At 38.2% G+C, this 18,120-nt stretch overlaps 1 protein-coding gene across 1 annotated transcript in view; it reads right to left on the bottom strand.

Annotated features, from left to right (window-relative positions):
- Positions 1 to 10,731, bottom strand: part of SLC38A11 (solute carrier family 38 member 11) — a 28,662-nt gene extending 17,931 nt beyond the window's left edge. The window contains exons 1-7 of the mRNA XM_069021554.1: positions 10,666 to 10,731; positions 8,203 to 8,320; positions 7,700 to 7,774; positions 6,973 to 7,107; positions 5,313 to 5,378; positions 3,613 to 3,716; positions 3,370 to 3,449 (exon numbers count right to left, since the gene is read on the bottom strand). Of these exons, the coding sequence (XP_068877655.1) occupies positions 3,370 to 3,449; positions 3,613 to 3,716; positions 5,313 to 5,378; positions 6,973 to 7,107; positions 7,700 to 7,774; positions 8,203 to 8,320; positions 10,666 to 10,710 (623 nt within the window). The 5' untranslated portion in view covers positions 10,711 to 10,731. The remainder of the gene's footprint in view (positions 1 to 3,369; positions 3,450 to 3,612; positions 3,717 to 5,312; positions 5,379 to 6,972; positions 7,108 to 7,699; positions 7,775 to 8,202; positions 8,321 to 10,665) is intronic.
- Between the last annotated feature and the right edge of the window lie 7,389 nt (positions 10,732 to 18,120).

Genomic DNA, 18,120 nt, shown 5'->3' with positions numbered 1-18,120 from the left:
GTGGTAGCAGTCCAATTAAATGGTGGCTGCAGTCCTCTTGAGGAGATAGATATGGTTCTGATGGTTCTGTTGAAGCAGTGATTCTGTAGAAGGGTCTGGTCTTCCTCTGACGGTCCAGTGGTGGTTATGTAGCTCTCGTTCTCTGGGAATCCAGTAGGTAAGGGCTGAGTGTGGTGTTCCAAACCTCAGATTATATCCAGGCAGGAATGCTTGGTTCCTCCCCCTGGGCGGAGCATCTCACAATGGGATGATGTAATTTTATGAGTCATGCAGTGAGGCTAGATGGCTCATTAACAGAAAAAGTATCTCTCCAGAAGGAGCTATCAGGGATGGGTCACAGAAGAGATAAAGAATGCTGCCCCACCTGGTTTTAACAGATGGTGATAGAATACATACTTTTGGTTACATCTTACATTGTAACCCTAAGACAACTTCAAAACCTTGCAATTCCTGTTTAAAATTCTAATAATGTTGTTGTTTCTCTGATGGTCTAAAACACTGCAGAAAGTTTCAGATTATTGCAGAAAATATCCTTTATTGCTTTGTTGTTCAAATAACAGATTTCATTTTCAACTAAAGCATGGATTGTATTTAAGCAAAAAATTTTTTTATCATTTCCACATAATGATCTTGTATCTCTCAAAGGGAAGAACTATTCACTTTGAAAGATCTAAAGGTAAATGAAAACTGATTACTACTCAGAAAAGAATTATCAAAGTGGGAAGATATCCAAATGGGATTACAGGGGAACTTGACCTGAGTCCAGTATTTTTGAATGTATTCAGCAATGAATTGAATGACAGAACAATAAGCAGAAAGTGGAAAGCATGAAATGTGCAGTAAACACAATCATGCTAGAAAATGGGATGAAAAAGAAAAATATTGAATATATTGGTAAATGGAGAAATCATCTGATAAAGCAACATTCAGTTCTGTAATGACAAATTCTAGTTATTCAGAGGATAAAAAGGCTTCACAAAGACATGGCAGGGGGAACAAAAAACCAAACAAACAATCCCAAACTTCACGAGAACAGTATCAAAGAAAGGAAAATTCACTATCAAACAGTTCTGCAGAGTACCCCATGCTTGGTACTTCTACTAGACTACAAACTCAAGGCACATCCATGACATCATGCTATTTTCCAAAGGGGCGAATATCAAACTAGGTTACATAAACACAGGCGTGGCAATCCCCAAGGGATACAATTGAAAAGGACCTTAAAACATTTTGTATTTAAGATATGTTAGTCTTTCTTCCCTGCTCCTCAGAGGGAATATCCCAGGCAGGTGGGGCACCACGATTTCACTTTAATTTGCAGAAAACTTAAGGCAGCCATTGAGCATAATCAGAAGCATAGGAAATGACAAAAAGAGAAACCCTAAAGGAACTGTGCTTGTTTAGTCTACAGAAAGGATCCCCCAAGTGGGACAAACTACAGCTTTTTACAGGTGTTTTTCAAGCACTTGAAAAAGCATAAACATTTTGCTGTCCATACCCCCTGTGGTTAAGCCAAGAAGGAACCAATACGAAATGGAGTAATACACATTTAGGAAGAATTCATAAGGAAAGGCTAGTTAAGGATTGGCATGGGAAACCATGGAATTGTCTAGTTTGTTCTCTGCAATCACCTGTCATCACAGGCAGGCACATAATCACTTCTGCCATATAACAATTGTAGGAATTCAAAATTCTTTTCCCCATCAAGCCTTTATCCAGGATTGTACAAATTCTTGTCCCATGTGACAGATACGAGGACTGTGCTTTCATAATGATGATTTAAAAATGGGAACTCCAACTTTGGGAGTTGGGAACTTTCTTTGGGAACTCCAACTTCTATTTGTATTTTAATAAGGATTCACAATAAACGTGTTAATTCACTTGTTTCACTTGAAATATGATGACACCCATATTAAAATATAACAATTTTCTTTATTTTCATTGCAAAAAAAATAGTCATACCATTATACAACTAACAAAATACTAGAAGATAATTTCAGCAACTAAAGTATATATCTGTAACTGTAAAATCAAAATAGAAAAGGTAGTAGAAATAGACATTAACAGAATGCTGGTGAGGAAAAAAAGTTTTACCAACTGTTTATCAACTTGCTAGATGCATTTTTTAAAACAAGAAGTGTAAAGGCAGAAATGGAAGTTTCTAAAGAATTAAGAAGTAAAACTTCAAGAATCACTCAAAATCAAACCACATGTATTTTAAGAAAAAATAAAACCATGCATTCCGTATTTTTCAGTGCATCACAACTATGGAGAAGAAATGTTACCATAGTAACAAGGTTATCAGTAACTATTATGTATAGCTTCTTCCTTTTTTAACAGGCAATTTTGATATTAACCTTTTAAATACCCCTTTAACACACCATGTGAAAAACATGCTGCTTCAGAAATGGTGGGGAGGAAAGGTCCACACTGAGAGAGGGATTTTGTGGATGATAGACAACATCATCTGGTACAACTTAAGAAACTGCTGTTCTAGGCATCTTCCTACCATTAAACCTGAATACCCTGCAACTAACCCATGTATCACAGCAGTAATACAAATGAACAATTATGCCTAACACTGATGAAACAATCCTGGTGGAAAAATATACTCAGGGAAACATAAGAAGTACCATATAAACCTGTTCCAATAAATAAAAAAGCACATTCAGATATATTTATTTTATTAATATATCTACACATATAAAAAGACAGCCCTTCTAGGCCATTAAGGAAAAAGAATAGGTTTATAACACTTTCTTGCAATATAATCATAAAAATATTGTCACAATACATACTTACATGTACTAAATTGTCTAGAACATGCCAGTGTCCAATGTTAAATACCACTTGCAGAGTATGAGTGCTGCAAGAGTTTTTCATGCTTATGTGGTTGTTTTCTCAAATAACAGAATAAAGGTTTTATTATTGTGTTATTTTTAAGAAATTCTCAGTATTTGTATTCTATTTTTATTATGAAATTATTATATTTATCTTATCAGAAAAAGAAATACTCCTAAGATACTAGCTATTTGAAGATATTAAATACAGGCCATCTGACAATAATGGACAAAAAAAAAAAAAAATCCCAAATGACAGACAATCTCCTGTGCCAATTCAGGACTCACCTGCTGTTAGTCATATCACCCATAATTTCCCATTTATCTCTAGGGGCTTTGTGACTTTTTCTAAATTTGCTTATACCCAATAGAAGAAAAAATAAAACAGGATGAAGTATATTTAGCTGTTCATTTTGTATTACTGTCCCAAAGCAGGCACGTTCCACAACTATGCAGATAGATGAAATAGTGCAATAACAGATTATATATGATCAAAAATTCACTTTGTGGCAAGTGTAAGAATACTCACACTTGTGGACTGAAGGTTACTGTTCTCACCATCACAATAAGCAGGATGACAATGGTTAGAATCAAAGAAAGAAGAGATATCTGTAAAGTTAAAAACATGATTTCAGTCAGTAAGCTGCTGAAAGGTTGTCCTTTTAGCAGCATAATGCATTTGTTAATTATTTATGTGAAGTTATGACTGGCACTTATTTTCTAATGATATACAGAACAATAAACCAAAAAATTATTTGCTGTTATGATTTACCTTTCCCAATTTTGCTATGTCTCGATATAAAGATATAGGTAAGGTAAAGATGATGGTGGTAAGAAGAATTATGAAGTGACGGTCGGTAAGCACGTCCAGCCCAACTAAAGCAAAAAAGAAAATAATTTATTTCTTTAAGAGACTAACTTGAGCAAATGATTAGCTACAACTGAAAGGTTAGAAGTACCAAACTGTTGGTGATAAAGATTTTATTCCCTTTACTCAGGCTAAGTAACACTGAAAACTAGGCATTAACTAACACTGAGAAAGCCATGCACAGCATGGGCATAAACACAAGAATTCTGCAAATTCAAACCAAATGCGTAGCATATGAGATATATGAAACCAAAACTGCAAAGTCTGGATTCCTACATATAAATTGGTATTAATGTCTTTCATCATGTCTGGATCAATGCTGGGAGACTGCAAATAAAAAATTCTACTACTTCTTTCTGCCATTTAGTCTTGAGAATTTTTTGACACTCTGGGTTGACATCAATTACTGTGCTGTGTAGGACAGCATTGTTCTCTAAGAAATGGCCAAAATAAGTTGATTTCGAGGTTTCTTTTGAGCACCTCCCTTCTTGCCATCAGCCAGCTTCCACTCACAAAGCAGATTACCATGTGAACGCAACAATAATGTTAGACTATTCCATGCAATCAGTGGGATTTGTTTGTATAACTGGTGGGTTTGTTCAAGCCAACAACAACTTAAAATAAAACATCTCTGAGTTTCAGTCAGGCTACCATAAATCATTGGCTTGAATGAATACTTGATGAGTAGTTATGGCTGGAAAGTGACTGGCAATTGACACGGAAAAAAATCTGTGTTTTGTTCCCTCCTTTCTTTGGGAGATTATAATGCTTTCCGACCTCTTTCCAGGCAGGTATGCTACTGGACAGGTAGTAAGAGTTGTTATGCTAGGGATTCCCCCTATTACAGAAGTCATGTTATAAATAAACTATTAGATATTCACTGTCACTATCAATTTGACCGGGTATTCACAGAAAAAAAAGAGTGTGACAATTAAAACTACATCCACACCTTTCAGGGTTCACATAATGAAAATTACAGTTCTCCTGTGGAAATGAAACAGTTCATACAAATATGCATTTCCACTTCATTACAGAACATATTCTCTCTCAGTTTAATTTCCCAGCGAAGAATGTTTTAACTTAGCTGGTTTTGTGCTAAAGTAGATACCAAACACGTACGCAAATTTCTCCACTGATGCTGCTGTGAAAACTTAGAGCACAGGAAGGGAAACAAGGCCATGAGTTAAAAAGCATTACATTCATTATATTATTTGCAACTCATCCAGAATTATTCACTAGATGAAGTACAGTTTCACTATTTAAATTATTATTATTATGGGAAATATCTAAAAACATTACAAAACCCAATCTTGTAAATACACAGCTGTGGAAGACTCACTTCTATTTGCTGAGTATTTCACAGAAGCATGTAATCTGTTCACTGACACTGAGTCCACTGATAGCCAAGGACTAGGATTCACAGTTTTTATTTGGGAAAGGCTTATTAAAAAAAAAACCAAACTCAATAAACCCCACTCATAGATATATGCTTCAAGTTTCTAAGAGTAATTTAGAAGCAAAGTTACAGGTAATTCCAAAATATTTATGCTACATTTCTATCCAATACATAATCCCCCATTCTGAATTTTTTAAATGTATCTTACCTCCAGGAATTCGCTGAAAAACTTTAGTTAAAGTGTCTCCTGTTATTATGTTGTAACTGATCATAGCTTAAAGAAAATAATTTTTTTGTTAGTACAAGTCATATCCAAAATATTTGATTAACACTGAATACACACATTTTGTAGACTTCATGATTATATGCCACTATCCCTCTAATATGAATTCTGGCTAGCAGCTTGTAAGTTTCAGGTTTAAAAAAATAATTATTTAACACTTCCTTTTTTTTTTTTTTTTTTTTTTAAACAGGTACAACCTAAGCAATAATGCAGCCTGATAAGCAAGGCCATTGTGCTGAGTGGCCATATGAACTCACTTCAGAAGATAAAGAAGGTTTTCTGAAAAGGTTTGTTTCAAAAAGCAATTCTTTGTCAGTTTATTTTCAAATGGTTGTTTCTATTTAGTAAAGCTCCTGTGTTAGTCTAACAATCAGTCCTGCAATTAAATGCAAAGGACTTTCTAACTCATGCAAAAAGCTAGCAAAATCTTTAAACCAGAAAAAAGCAGGAGAAAATTGATTAGGATATCAGATATGGACTTTGATTCCTCCCTTTCATTAATCAGTGCTGTGGTCTTAACATTCATATTTCATTCTTATTTAATGCTACACGAAAAGTGTGTAAATTTGCACACGTGTCTATACATACACATAAAATATATTTATACTTTCTTGCTATCTTTGACGTTTAGACAGCTTACATTTAGGTAGTGACCTTAACTAACACATAAATATTCAGTGTTGTGAAATTGTAAGTCATTAACACTACTTATATAAATTAATTCAAACACATACAAGAGCATAACCATAGTTCTATGGTACGGATTGTGACCTTCACAATTCTTTTTTGTGTTTTCTACGGAGTAGTTGATTTACAAAGGAGTATAATTATATGTGTAACATTGTTGCCTGCAGTAACTTGATGCCCTTAAAAATCTCAGCTACCTGTAGCCAGACCCAAAATAGGAACTTTGATTTGTGACTCTGATCACCAAGTCCAGACTCTTGATATCTGAAGTTACCACCTCTTGCAGCTCCATGTGTGAAAATATCAAGATTATTTAAGATTTGATTTAATTTTGTTGCTACAGCAGGAGACAGATTCTGAATATAACTTTATTTCAAACTTCTGGTCTAATAATGTCCTGCCCAGATTGCACCTGTTTGTTCTTTTACTTATTTCTTCTTCAAAGGGGTCTTGACTGCCCAATCTCCTAGTAGCTCGAACAGTGGCTTCCCTGATTACAATAACAGTGCATCTCTGAAAAAATACTAATTCAGTATACTCCTAAATTCGTATCTTCCTTTTCTTTCAGACACATCAGCTTCGTGCTCTACTACTCATTCTAGAACAGAATATCCTTTGATATTTTTTCTAGCTACTTTTGTCATTAAATTTTGTATGTGCTATCATGGATTTCTCTGCTATTACATTTCTATTATTCTGATCCTCCAATTCATAGAACTACTCCTCAGTCATTCTTCAGAACCCACAATGTAAATTTAAATATTTTTTTAAATAACAAAGAAGCATTTACAATACATTCTTTATATACTTCTTAATATTTTACCAGTGAAACAATGAAGTAATGTGAAAAAGCTTGTTACCCATAAAATGGAAACATTTATATTTTATATGATCTTACCAATAAATGGATATAAAAACTGGAGAGTTGAAAGGATTAGATAACCCACAAGACCATAAGTTTTTTTGACCAGCTCTTGATAGGTTTTGGTACTGGACAGATTTCCTCCTTTGATCAGTAATATAATGGAATAATCTGTTAAAATATAAAATTACTGTTAAAGACAATATAAACAAACTTGTGGTTCATTACTTTTCACCTTCTTTCACTCCTCAAAAAAAAAAAAGTCTGTAAGAAAAGCAGTGGCACTAGGATGAGCAGGGATGAGAAATCTCACTAAGTCTTTCAACCCACCAAACCCAGGAGCTATAGGCTCATCTTGGAATAAAAATACTCAAAATCATAGTACAATCAAAGGTTTTCTTTCTGCAGTATATTTTTAAAAAGTCATATACAACCCACTCAAGATTCAGTCTCTTAATTAGGATAAAAACAGTGGACTCAAACAGGTGATTATGAGGGCACAAATAAGAAATTATTGCAAATGTTACCTCCACTAGGAAACTAAGGCTTTATAAAAATAAATGCAGTCAAAAAGCAGCTTCATATGTTGTACAGTGTAATTCTCTACTTTTACTAATCGGCTCAAGGGATTAGTGAGGTAAGGAAAAAATTAGTCCTTTTTATTGTCATAAATATACTTGTTTAAGGTATCATTAAACTCAAGATCAGCTAAAATGTTGCAGGACTAATTTTATCTTTACAACAGAAACTGCTTTTAGAGTACCTGTGATATAGGCAACCACAAACAAAAGCAGTACTCCTAGAGGAAAACCAGCTTCCTTCATCGAATATGGCAATCCTGCAAAGCAGAAAAGGAGAGATTCTAGAAGATTCTTTCCAAATATTTATTTATGAGAATCAAAATAAAGAAAAATTCAGATTTAAAAAAAAAATGCTAGTAATCTCCCAATTTGGACCAGCATGCTTAAAAAGATAACCTCAAAAAGATAATTTTCAGTGGACAAAGTGTTGCTGCTTAACTATGAAGTTCAGTCAGCACCTGCCCAACCTCTATGATCATTATGGCCAAGAGACACTGGGGTATTTATCACTGAGGTGTGGTCTCAACTGACACCTCTGCATTTTTACACAGTAAGCAAATAAATACAGAGAAAAATCTTTAAAAACAGCACCCGAAAGTGAGGAGTCAGTGTTATTCTCCAAGCTGGATAGTCACGCGTGTATAAACAAGGCTGAATACAGGATGGTGAAGAAAAGTAGACTTACCTATAATGCCTGATCCTATGATTGAATTAATAATGTTAAATCCAGCTGATGCCAGATCACTGTTTCCTCCTTTATTCCTGGGCTTACTGAGGAGGGCTATTTGGTCATCTGCTTCTACCTATTTCAGGAAGACAAGGAAAACATTATACATGAGAAAAATAGGTGAGAACAAGGATTTTGCACAGTCTAGTAAAGATTTTTTTAAAAATTGTCATTAACTCAGATTTGTAGAGGTATTTTGATAAATAAATCCCATTTTTTTAGTGAGAAATCAAAGGGGTATTAAGCATCTAATTCCTGTATAAATCTGACTCATAATCTTCCATAATTCTCGGAAAAATAATAAGTGGAAGGAAAAAATGTATATAAACTCAGAGGTAGGGTGCTAGACAAATTAGTCACATGTCAAAGGCAGAAATGTGAATCAAGTATTTTTGAAAATATTTTGGCTAGTACAATTGGTCAGTAAAAATAGTTCCTGAATCAGGGAAATGAAATTAATTTCAAGACTTACTAGTGAAGCATGTCAATATCTTAACATCTAATCCAACATCTTAATTCTAATCCAAGTTCTTATCCAGTATTTTAAATATTTCTGTACCATTCAATGGTTTAGTTAATTATGAATAGTTAATGACGCTATAAGATCAGCTAGTCCCAGAAAGTTTCTGAGGGAAAGAACCAAAGTTCAAAGTACAATATGTAGCCAATAGCTTCAAAAATTAAAGTTTTTATCTTCATAAAAGAATTTTTAATAAAGATGCAGTAATCCTCTCCTTAGACCAGCACTGTGCTGTCAGAGAACATTTTAGGATTATTCATGAGAAAGACCGTATTTTAACTGAAGTAGTGAAATTCAAAAGAGGAACATGCATTTAATGAAGAAAATGCCTGACTGTGTTCTGTGTACTAAATATGAAGGTAAAACCACTATTAATGGATGAAGAAGCCTATTTAACAAATACAAACTCAGATGCTTGTCACTAATATTCCTGGGGAAAAAAAGAATTACTGAAAAATATGTCATCTGTAGATAGACACATCAACTGACTAGCATAAGATTGCCTGCCTCTAGTAGGGCTACATAGTTAAGTGGAAACTTTAATCCTTAAGCAGCACTAATATAGGAAGGGTAACACTGCCTCAGATCAAAGGCCAGTATAGCATGGTATCCCATTTCTGAGTGATGACCATGGAAGGTGCCTAGGGAACAGGCATAGGAATTGAGGCATTGGAAGAACATCAGAGATAGCTAGTTAGCAAATAACTTTCCTGTCCCAGCTTTCCTCAGTTTGCGTATTTTGGACTTCCCAAACTGGTTGTTTTCTTGGTGCATCACACTTAATGGATTGCTTCTTGATTTTTCCCTTTTTTGAAACCAAGCATAAGTTTTAGCATCTACAATATCGTGTAGAATGCCACGTTTTAATTACGCATCATAGGAAGAGACACGTATTTTAATTTGTTTCAGTATTTTCACTTGGTGTCCCCACGTCATCACAGACAAACTATCACTGTTTTCTATCTTCTTCATATCACACAGTTTCATAAGTAACATTCTCCCTCAGTTGTTTCTTATCTAGATTTTTGCTACTTTTTTTATGTCACAACTGATTTCAGCAGCAGGAGCATCACTATCATTCTCTAAGGAAATTTGAATGCTCTCTGCTAACAGCACAGTACAGGTGAAATTGCACTGAATAGAAGAGTTCGATTCCCTCTCTTCAGCTGTGACAAGAAATGAACACAATGTGCACTGCTAAGCCCTGCTCCCTTTCCCCAGTTGGAAGGGGCACATTTAAATGGGCAAAAAGAAAGGGCAGCAAAAAGTTGTGACACAGGTCACACAGGTATCTGTGTGAAGAGCAGCGCTCCCGAGGGTGCCCCTGGCCCGCAGACAGGGAGGGATGGCAGCCGGGAGCCCGACCAGCGAACTGTGCAACGCAGGAGGCTGCGGGAGAGGTGAACGAGAGGCGTCTGCCTCTCGCAAGGTCCTCCCTGGGACCCCCTGCGAGCCACGGGACAGCCAAAGCCACCCGCTATGGCAGCGACAGCAGCGGGCACAGCAGGAGATGATGGGGCACGGCTGGAGATGGGGCGCTCACGCTCCGCTCCCCACGCGACACCGAATTTCAGCCGTGCCGAGCAGACGCCCTTCCCCTGCCTCGCAAGGGTGCGGCCCCCGAGACCGCATTTTTCCCCCTGCGTGGTGCCTACGACTCCTACGAATTCGGGGGCAACTGAACAGCGATGAAGAGGCCATCGCTGCCGCCCGCTCGACCGCGGAGCGGGCACGTTCCAGCGGCCGGTCGCCCTGAGCCGCCGCAACCGGCCGCGGTACCCCTCACACCCATCCCCGCCCCACGGGCCGCGGAGCGCAGAGAAAAGTCCGACGGGTGCCGGCAGGCTCGCTGAGCCGCGCAGAGTCCCACACCTCGCCCGCCCCCGGTGCCCGGCCCCTACCTGGCGAGCGGCGGCCGGCGGCGGCTCCATGGCCGGCGGCTCCATGGCCGGCGGGCCCGGGGCGGGCGCGCCGCGTCCCGCGCGGTGCCGCTGGGCTGGGGGGCGCCGGTGCCGCCCGGCCCGCGCGCCCGGCACGGGCTCCCCTCAGGCGGGCTCGGAGCGGTCCCGCGGCGCCTCCGTCGTGTGGGAAAGGCGGGTGTGCGCCCGGCCCGACCCGACCTGACCCGACCCGACCCGACCCGCGGCTACAGGGACCCGTTGGACCGAGGCCACGTCCGGGAGGAACGCGCAGGGCTCGCACGGGCGGGCGGGGGCGGTGAGGTGGCGGCCCCTCCTCCGGGCGGCCCTTCCCTGGAAACACTCCAGAAAGTAAGCGCTTCTGCCTTGAGTTTGTGAGATTTCGAGTTTACTCAATCCTTGTTTACCCGTAGGGCACCAGGAAAGCTTTCTCGGAGGGATGTGTACCGAAAACCAGGTTCGATGTCATAGCTGTGGTTACTTTTTAATATCAGCTTTTTTGGCGAGGCCTCACTGTTCTCCTCAGGGTGGGTAATTTAGTGTAAAGAGTGATAAATCAGGTAAAGAACATACTGAGGTTCTGATGAAGAGGCCAAACTAGTTAAAAGATGCAAAATAACTGTGCTGAAAGTTTAGTCTCTAGATACCTCCACTATCAAGCTGAGACCAAATGGCCTCCAGCAGAAAGATGCTTTGGAAACATGGAACAAGCCACGCAAAAAACCCATACATCTTAAACAAAAAAAAAAAAAACCACAGGAAGTTGCAGGCATTGATAAAAAATTGGAGGCAGTCATTAATTTCATGAAGTTTTGCCAGACATAAAATGTAGGGCCTACAAGAGTAAAAAAATCCACCTAACTTTGGGAACTTACTCCAGTTACTGGAGGGCATCATCAGAATGTGGACCCAAAATTTTCAACAAGATTAAATCATTATAGGGGAAAAATCCCTGAGAGATGACAACTAAATAGCAGAAGAAAATAGAGCATGCTAATTTCTGTTCTATAGTCTTAAGAACTCCTATATTTGATAATACTTTGCTAGGGTAAACTGTGGTGATTAAAAGAGCACGTGTGCTGTGCATCAGTAATTTTGTCCTTAAAGATCTATGATGCATATGATTTAATATGGAGAACAAAGTGCACATAAAGAGCATATATGACATTTTTGTTCAATAGCTTAAGCACATTAGCTTCAGCTCCTTCAAAAAAATCTCTAATCATCTCCATGACAAGCTACAAGCTGACATGTATTCTTGTGTGACTAGTCAGATGACATGACTCAGCGAAGAAACTTTGAGAGGCCTAAGATGCAATTCCCATGATTTGTAGCAGTTATTTTCTTTCTTGGACTGTACAAAGAATTTTGTGTAAAAACAGAGAATTAAGCTGTTTTAAAGCAGAGTGTGATAAAGCATATAGTAGGTTTTCAAGGTAGTCTTCTACCAGATTCTCTATGTTTATTACTGTAGCAATTTCCTCGTGAAGCCTCTGTATCTAACACCCAAGTGCTCTACAATAGTGCCCTGAATAATGTGATTTTGTTTTAATTCTTGTTTGGAGCATACATTAGTTACCTTAGAAAGTATTTTGTTTTGTGCACATACTTTCTCATGTATAACCTTATAATAAATCAGATGCATCCTTCAGGCTTTTTTTGACAAATTAGGTCAAGCTCCCACTGTGCAGCTCTTAGTATGTGATGGGGCTGGTACCTGAATGTGGCACCCACCTATTTAAGAGTCCTAGAATTTTACTTCAGTTGGTCACACTGAAATGATTCCGAGTAGTGTTTATAAACTTAATAGTTTTAATTCCATATAGTAACAGTGAATTAGGGCAAAGAATAGGCACTTCCCAAAAGATTGGGCAGAGGTTCTTTTTCCGATGCTATGAGACTAGTTTTTGATTGCTTGGATTGCTCTGTGCTTCCTGTTGTGCTTTGGAATGTGGTTATTGTATAGAAAGCTTAATACTGGTTTTATTCTTAGTGGTAAGACTAGCAGTACATTGTGAATAAAATTACAGGGTGCACTGCAAGTCCATAACCCTCTGTTTACATTATGTTCTTTGGGAATTTGTTGTAAGACAGTTTGTACAATTGTTTACCCTTCTGGTTGCAGTGCAGGATCAAGCTCTGAAGGATGTCAACACAATTAAACCACAGGAGTAGGACAATTATAAGAAAAAACACGCCAGAAAGCACCTTCCAAAAAGATGGGCACAAAGGAAGTTGTGTCTAAAAAAAGGGAACAGAAAGAACCCTAAATTTCCACGATATGTGGAAACATACCAAGGAGACCAAAATGAGTTAGAGCAACAACCACCAAAAAAGGAATCGTTATTAGTACCTTTAGTGTTTATGAGCAGAAATTCTGCAAGAGAATCCTGAGGATCCACAGAAATTTAAGGCTGGGTGGGAAGAGCAATCACGATAAAACAAGGACAGAGAAAGTAAAGAGTTGGGTTTTTTGTCTACTGGAGAGCATCTTGGGAAATTTTTCATGGCAAAACACTTTCTACAAGGAAGACCAGACAGAGAATATGCTTTAAATTTAATTATCAATAGCGTGTCTGGAAAATATAAGTAGTAATGATTTGGGAAGATCAGATGTATTCATCTTGGAATCATAAATTAATTTGTGGCTGGGAGAGGAAGTGCTAAGGTTTTGCTTAATGTCAGTGGTACTAGTGGTATTGAAAAATGGCGCATGTGACATGAGTATGCCTGCCTGAAAGAACTCCAAGAATGTTCCAGGAAACTATGGACAAACATGCCTGACATCTCCACTGGACAAGGTAGTACAAACTGTAATAAATATTCGGATGAGATGGTGTTGAACTGTGTTGGCAGAGCTTTGTGGAGAAGCGTACACTGTTACAACTTTTGCTTTGCCAGTGTTACTGCTTGAGAACTAGATTTGTAAATGCCAATAAAACCACTGTCATCTTTCACAAGCATTAAACATATTAAAGCAAACAAGGCATTAAAAAAAAACAAAGAAGAGTCAATACTATAAGCTCTTTGTGTACTCCAAGGATGTCTAGATCATCTGAAGCCATATAAGATAAAACATATAAGATTAGACACAAAGCAGGCCTAGAAAAAGAAGTCATGTGATGCAAATTGACAGATATAAAAAAGAGACTGCATTTCTTTTTATCTCTAAGTGAAGGAATAAAACAGAAAAAAATGAGCCTTTTTTGTAAGGAATGATTGTTATAATCACATGACAGTTTAATGTCAGATTCTTCAGTCCTTCCTAAAAAGGTCAGTAACCTTTTACTTTTTAATAGTGTCTTTGTCTTTGAGGCAAATATATTAAAAAAGGACTAATGTTTTCAACAGCAAATTAGTTTATCTGTGAGATACATAACAGTCTGCCAGGAAGAGATTATGGACCATTTTTAAAAGAGATTTTGTTGAGGAATGAGCTTTGGTGATGCATGTGAGCAATGAGTGGAAACTGTCCAGCTATACTGTGCCCCCTGCAAAGATGGTCAGGACTACAGGGGAATGCAACCTCCTAATATGACAGCTGTAGGCAGTCTGCCTGCATTGCTTAGCTGATGATCTGAATAAATACCAAGCACCTGATCTCCTGTAAGGGTGCATAGAGCTTTACAGAAACTACTCAAAAGAATTATGGTTTGAGGAAGATGTTTGTTTATATTCTAAAACTTCTAAGCTGGCCTTCATAAGAACCTGTAGTATTTGTGAAGGTAGTGGACAAATGCTAAATAAATGACCTGGAAGTTATCGGTACAGCTTTTCCTCTCCTACGAGTTGAAGATACCATAATCTGTTTTGGAGAAACATAGAGTCTTTAAGCTTATCATTGATAAGCCTTGTGTATTCAGTGTTGGTAACCTTTTGTTGATGGTTCTCACTGTGGAGCCTGAGGCTTCAGTCTTACACAATAACATTTTCTGCCTCATGTCCTGCACTGTTATGGTCAAAGGAAGCATATGGAGGGAAGACAAAAATCTCAGACTGCAACTGGTGATGCCTTACTAGTTGGTTGTGACAAATAATATACTATTTATTTAATTTAAGTCTCACATAAAACCAACTTCGAGAATTTGAAGCTTTTCATATGAATTTCTCTAAGGCGAATTTGAAATGTAAACTCATTGTTTGTCTCTCTGACTCATTAGCTCACAATATCTGTAGCTGGGAAAATCAAAATCAAAATTCTGGTTCAAAATAGCCACAATGAAACCTAGAGAGCAGGCACACTGGTGTGGGAGAGCTATACTAAGAACTCATGACTCTGAATTAGGAACTGCCTTGCTGTGTTACACCCTGTAACTCTTCAGCTAAAGTGTATGAGGCCAAAAAGAACTGGTTATTTGCTTTCCTAGAAGTCTCTTTCATCTTTCTTGAAGCTTGGAAGTTTTTTCCTTGTGTACTTTTGAATCACAGCAGCTCTACTGTTGGTTCTTTACTACAATTGAGAAATTAAGTAAGAGAATAAATGGTTTCTTAATATTCTGATTACTCAAAGGTCAGTGATGTGGACAGCATGTGGGTGCAGCTAACTGTGCTTCTGTGTAGCTAAGGGTCTAGGATTAAAGGGGATACCACATTTTTACCTGCTGGACTACCCTTGTTGTGGGGGGGAAAGAGAAGCTGAAGAGAGAAGTAACTTGTGTCTCCTTAATTGCTTGCTGGGTATGAGCTAGAATTTGAATGATGAGGGAGTTATAAAAAGTGGGATTTGCTTGAAGTATTGCTGTAACAGATTTTAGATGAAAGGACTTAAAAAGGAGTAGGAGAACTAGAGGCAAGAAAGTGAGGCACAAGTGAGTGATAACTTACTAGCCATCAGCTCACCTGAAGGCATTCAGTGTTCAGAGAACAAAAGGCAAGGCCACAGAGGCATGTTTGGCAGGCATATATTTATGTTTACTTTATATTTAGAGTTTATACTTTTTATTTATGCTTTTTGTGAAGTATTCTTAGTTTCTTTGCCTCATGTGTGGTTTTGATTTATGCTGAGTGTAATGGCACTGTGTTACCCATTCCTTAGCTTAATTGATTCAGTTCTGTTTCTGAGCCGTAGCAGAAGATGCTAATATTGCAAGTGCTGGTATTCTGCTGGTTGTTACTGATTCATTGGTAACGTGAAGCCATGTGCAATCCTAGGGCTTTTACTATGGTATTTCTCCAGTGCCTTAACAGATCCTATACAGAAGTAAACTAAGTTTCTTTGATTACTGCTTTTGTACTTTTATTTTCAAAGGATTAAAATAGGTGTTAATTTCTGTTACTTGTGGTTGTTGTTTCAGCTGTGCTTTTTGTGCTTTAATCCTTGAACGTCTTCAGAACAAATCCTAGTCAATGTCATAATTCCCTTCCTTTTTAGGGAATATATCTTCTGTGTTTCCTGAAGTGGATGGTGAACGGATTCCTTGTAGTAGCATAAAAATGCTGCCCTTAATATGGTAAGGTCTTGGTTTATTTGAAAAACTAAGGTCAAATTATTCAACATTTTTCTTCTAGTTCAGAACACAATACTGTGGAGTATAATAAACAGACCCCATTTCTTCACCTTTTGACATGCAAATCCCTTGTATCCCTAATACACAATATTGATTCTTCCCTGAAGTTCTTTGCTTAGTTTTTAACTCCTCTTTGCCGAACGGAGTGGTTCTTGCTCAGGTATATACTCATACAGCTCATTTCTAAACTATACCGCGAGGAACTCGCCCAGCAAGGGGAAGGAGCCCAGGTTTTTTGCTGGGCCTTAGAACTCGGCGTTACCGCAGTGCCCCACGCCTCCGCTGCGGAGCGCCCCGGCGGGCTCTGCCCTGCCCAGCAGCGCCGGGCACCAGGGGGCGCTGTGGCTCCGCGCTGCCGGGGCTCGGGGCGCTGCCGGGGCTCGGGGCGCTGCCGGCCCGGGAAGGACGGGCTTCCTGGCAGCGCCGCGGCTGCTGCCGAGAAATGCTCAAAGCCGCCGCTGAATCCACTGTGGGCGTTTTGCCATGCTCAAAGAGGTTTATCAGGGATGGAAAATAAAGATAAAATCACGTGATAGAGTGTCGTATTGTAAAAACACGACAAAATTTATGTAGAGTAATTAAGATGATTGTGTCAGAGATTAGTCAAACTCCTGTCTTTTGTTGACTTGTTCAGAGCCATCTTTGTAAATAGGCATTCCTTACAACTGCCTGTCCAGTTATGACTCTTGACCACTTTCAAACTCAGGTTTTTCTCTATTTCTATGCAGAGTGGTGAGATAAGGTGTTGCAAATCTAATCAAGGAAGTTGGTGTTTGAATGATGCTATGTAGGTATTTAAGATATTTATGGTGTACAATGTTACAAGAAGTAAACTGATTATAGTTTATTTACGATGTACCAAGGGGCAGAATATTTTTGCTATCCTTTTGGAAACTATGAACTTCCCATAAGTTTTTTCTTGTTTGTTATTTTAAAATATGGTTTATAGAGACAATATTAATGATGAAATCTTGGGCATTGAGAAGTCAGTGGTGAAACTCCTAAATGCTCTATGGTATTGTATGAATATGGCAGAAGAACTAACCAATTCCATACACCTGTAGGATGTTATGGATTACTTTGTTATGCTTCTTGTGTGTTTTTGTTATTTGTAGGTGTCATAGACTTGTTTGTATGTATCCTGTGGTTGGTTCTGCAGTAATGCAAGTTTGGAATCCATTAGTAAGTGAAAGACGGGTGTGTTTTGAGAAGGAGTAGAAGAACAGGTAGTTTTTGTACTTCCAAAAGGACTAGCCAGGGGAAGGAAGAAAGAGGGAGAAAACTAGAAATGGACTGTAGGAAGGGATAATTTTAAAATGGTAGGGCAAAAATAATTAGGAGGAAATCCGGCTTATCAGCTATTATTTTGCTAATGACTTCCCTGCCATTTAGCCTCTCTTTTGACTGCATTTGCAACCTCTTCTATTTTTCTTTCAGAAGCATTTTCTGATTTGCCAATCCTAATGTCTTATCTTAGTTAGGTGATTAAGTGCTTCCCAATCACTATTCACTTTGTAATCATATCTGATTGCTAATTTTAATCCTAAATGAAAACATTACATTGTGAAATGCAGGCAAGAAGTAGCTGGCAAGAGTTGTTGATTTTATTTTAGAGGTTGAAGAGCTACATGCAAATATTGTTTCCATTGAAGTTCAGTAAAACATTAGATCTCCTTTTAAGTATCTACTTGATATAAACCAAGAGATTTGGTAAACATATAGAGAGTAATGTTAGGTCCAACATACTCCTACTGGTATGTAGGGGCTCCATACAACATAAAGAGATTTTTCCATTAGCAGTAGCATGTGGCTGTACCTTACAAATCTCTCCTCTTTGTCAAAGCTTATATGACAGATGGTTACAGTGACACCTTAGTTCTGTCTCCTGCTTCAAAATAGATTTGCTGTCAATTAATTCAGACTAGGAGTG

This window comes from Aphelocoma coerulescens, chromosome 7, assembly GCF_041296385.1.
Source record: "Aphelocoma coerulescens isolate FSJ_1873_10779 chromosome 7, UR_Acoe_1.0, whole genome shotgun sequence".
In the NCBI taxonomy this organism is placed as follows: Eukaryota; Metazoa; Chordata; class Aves; order Passeriformes; family Corvidae; genus Aphelocoma; species Aphelocoma coerulescens.
The sequence above is the reverse complement of the archived record's forward strand: the minus strand, read 5'-3'. Positions and strand labels throughout refer to the sequence as shown.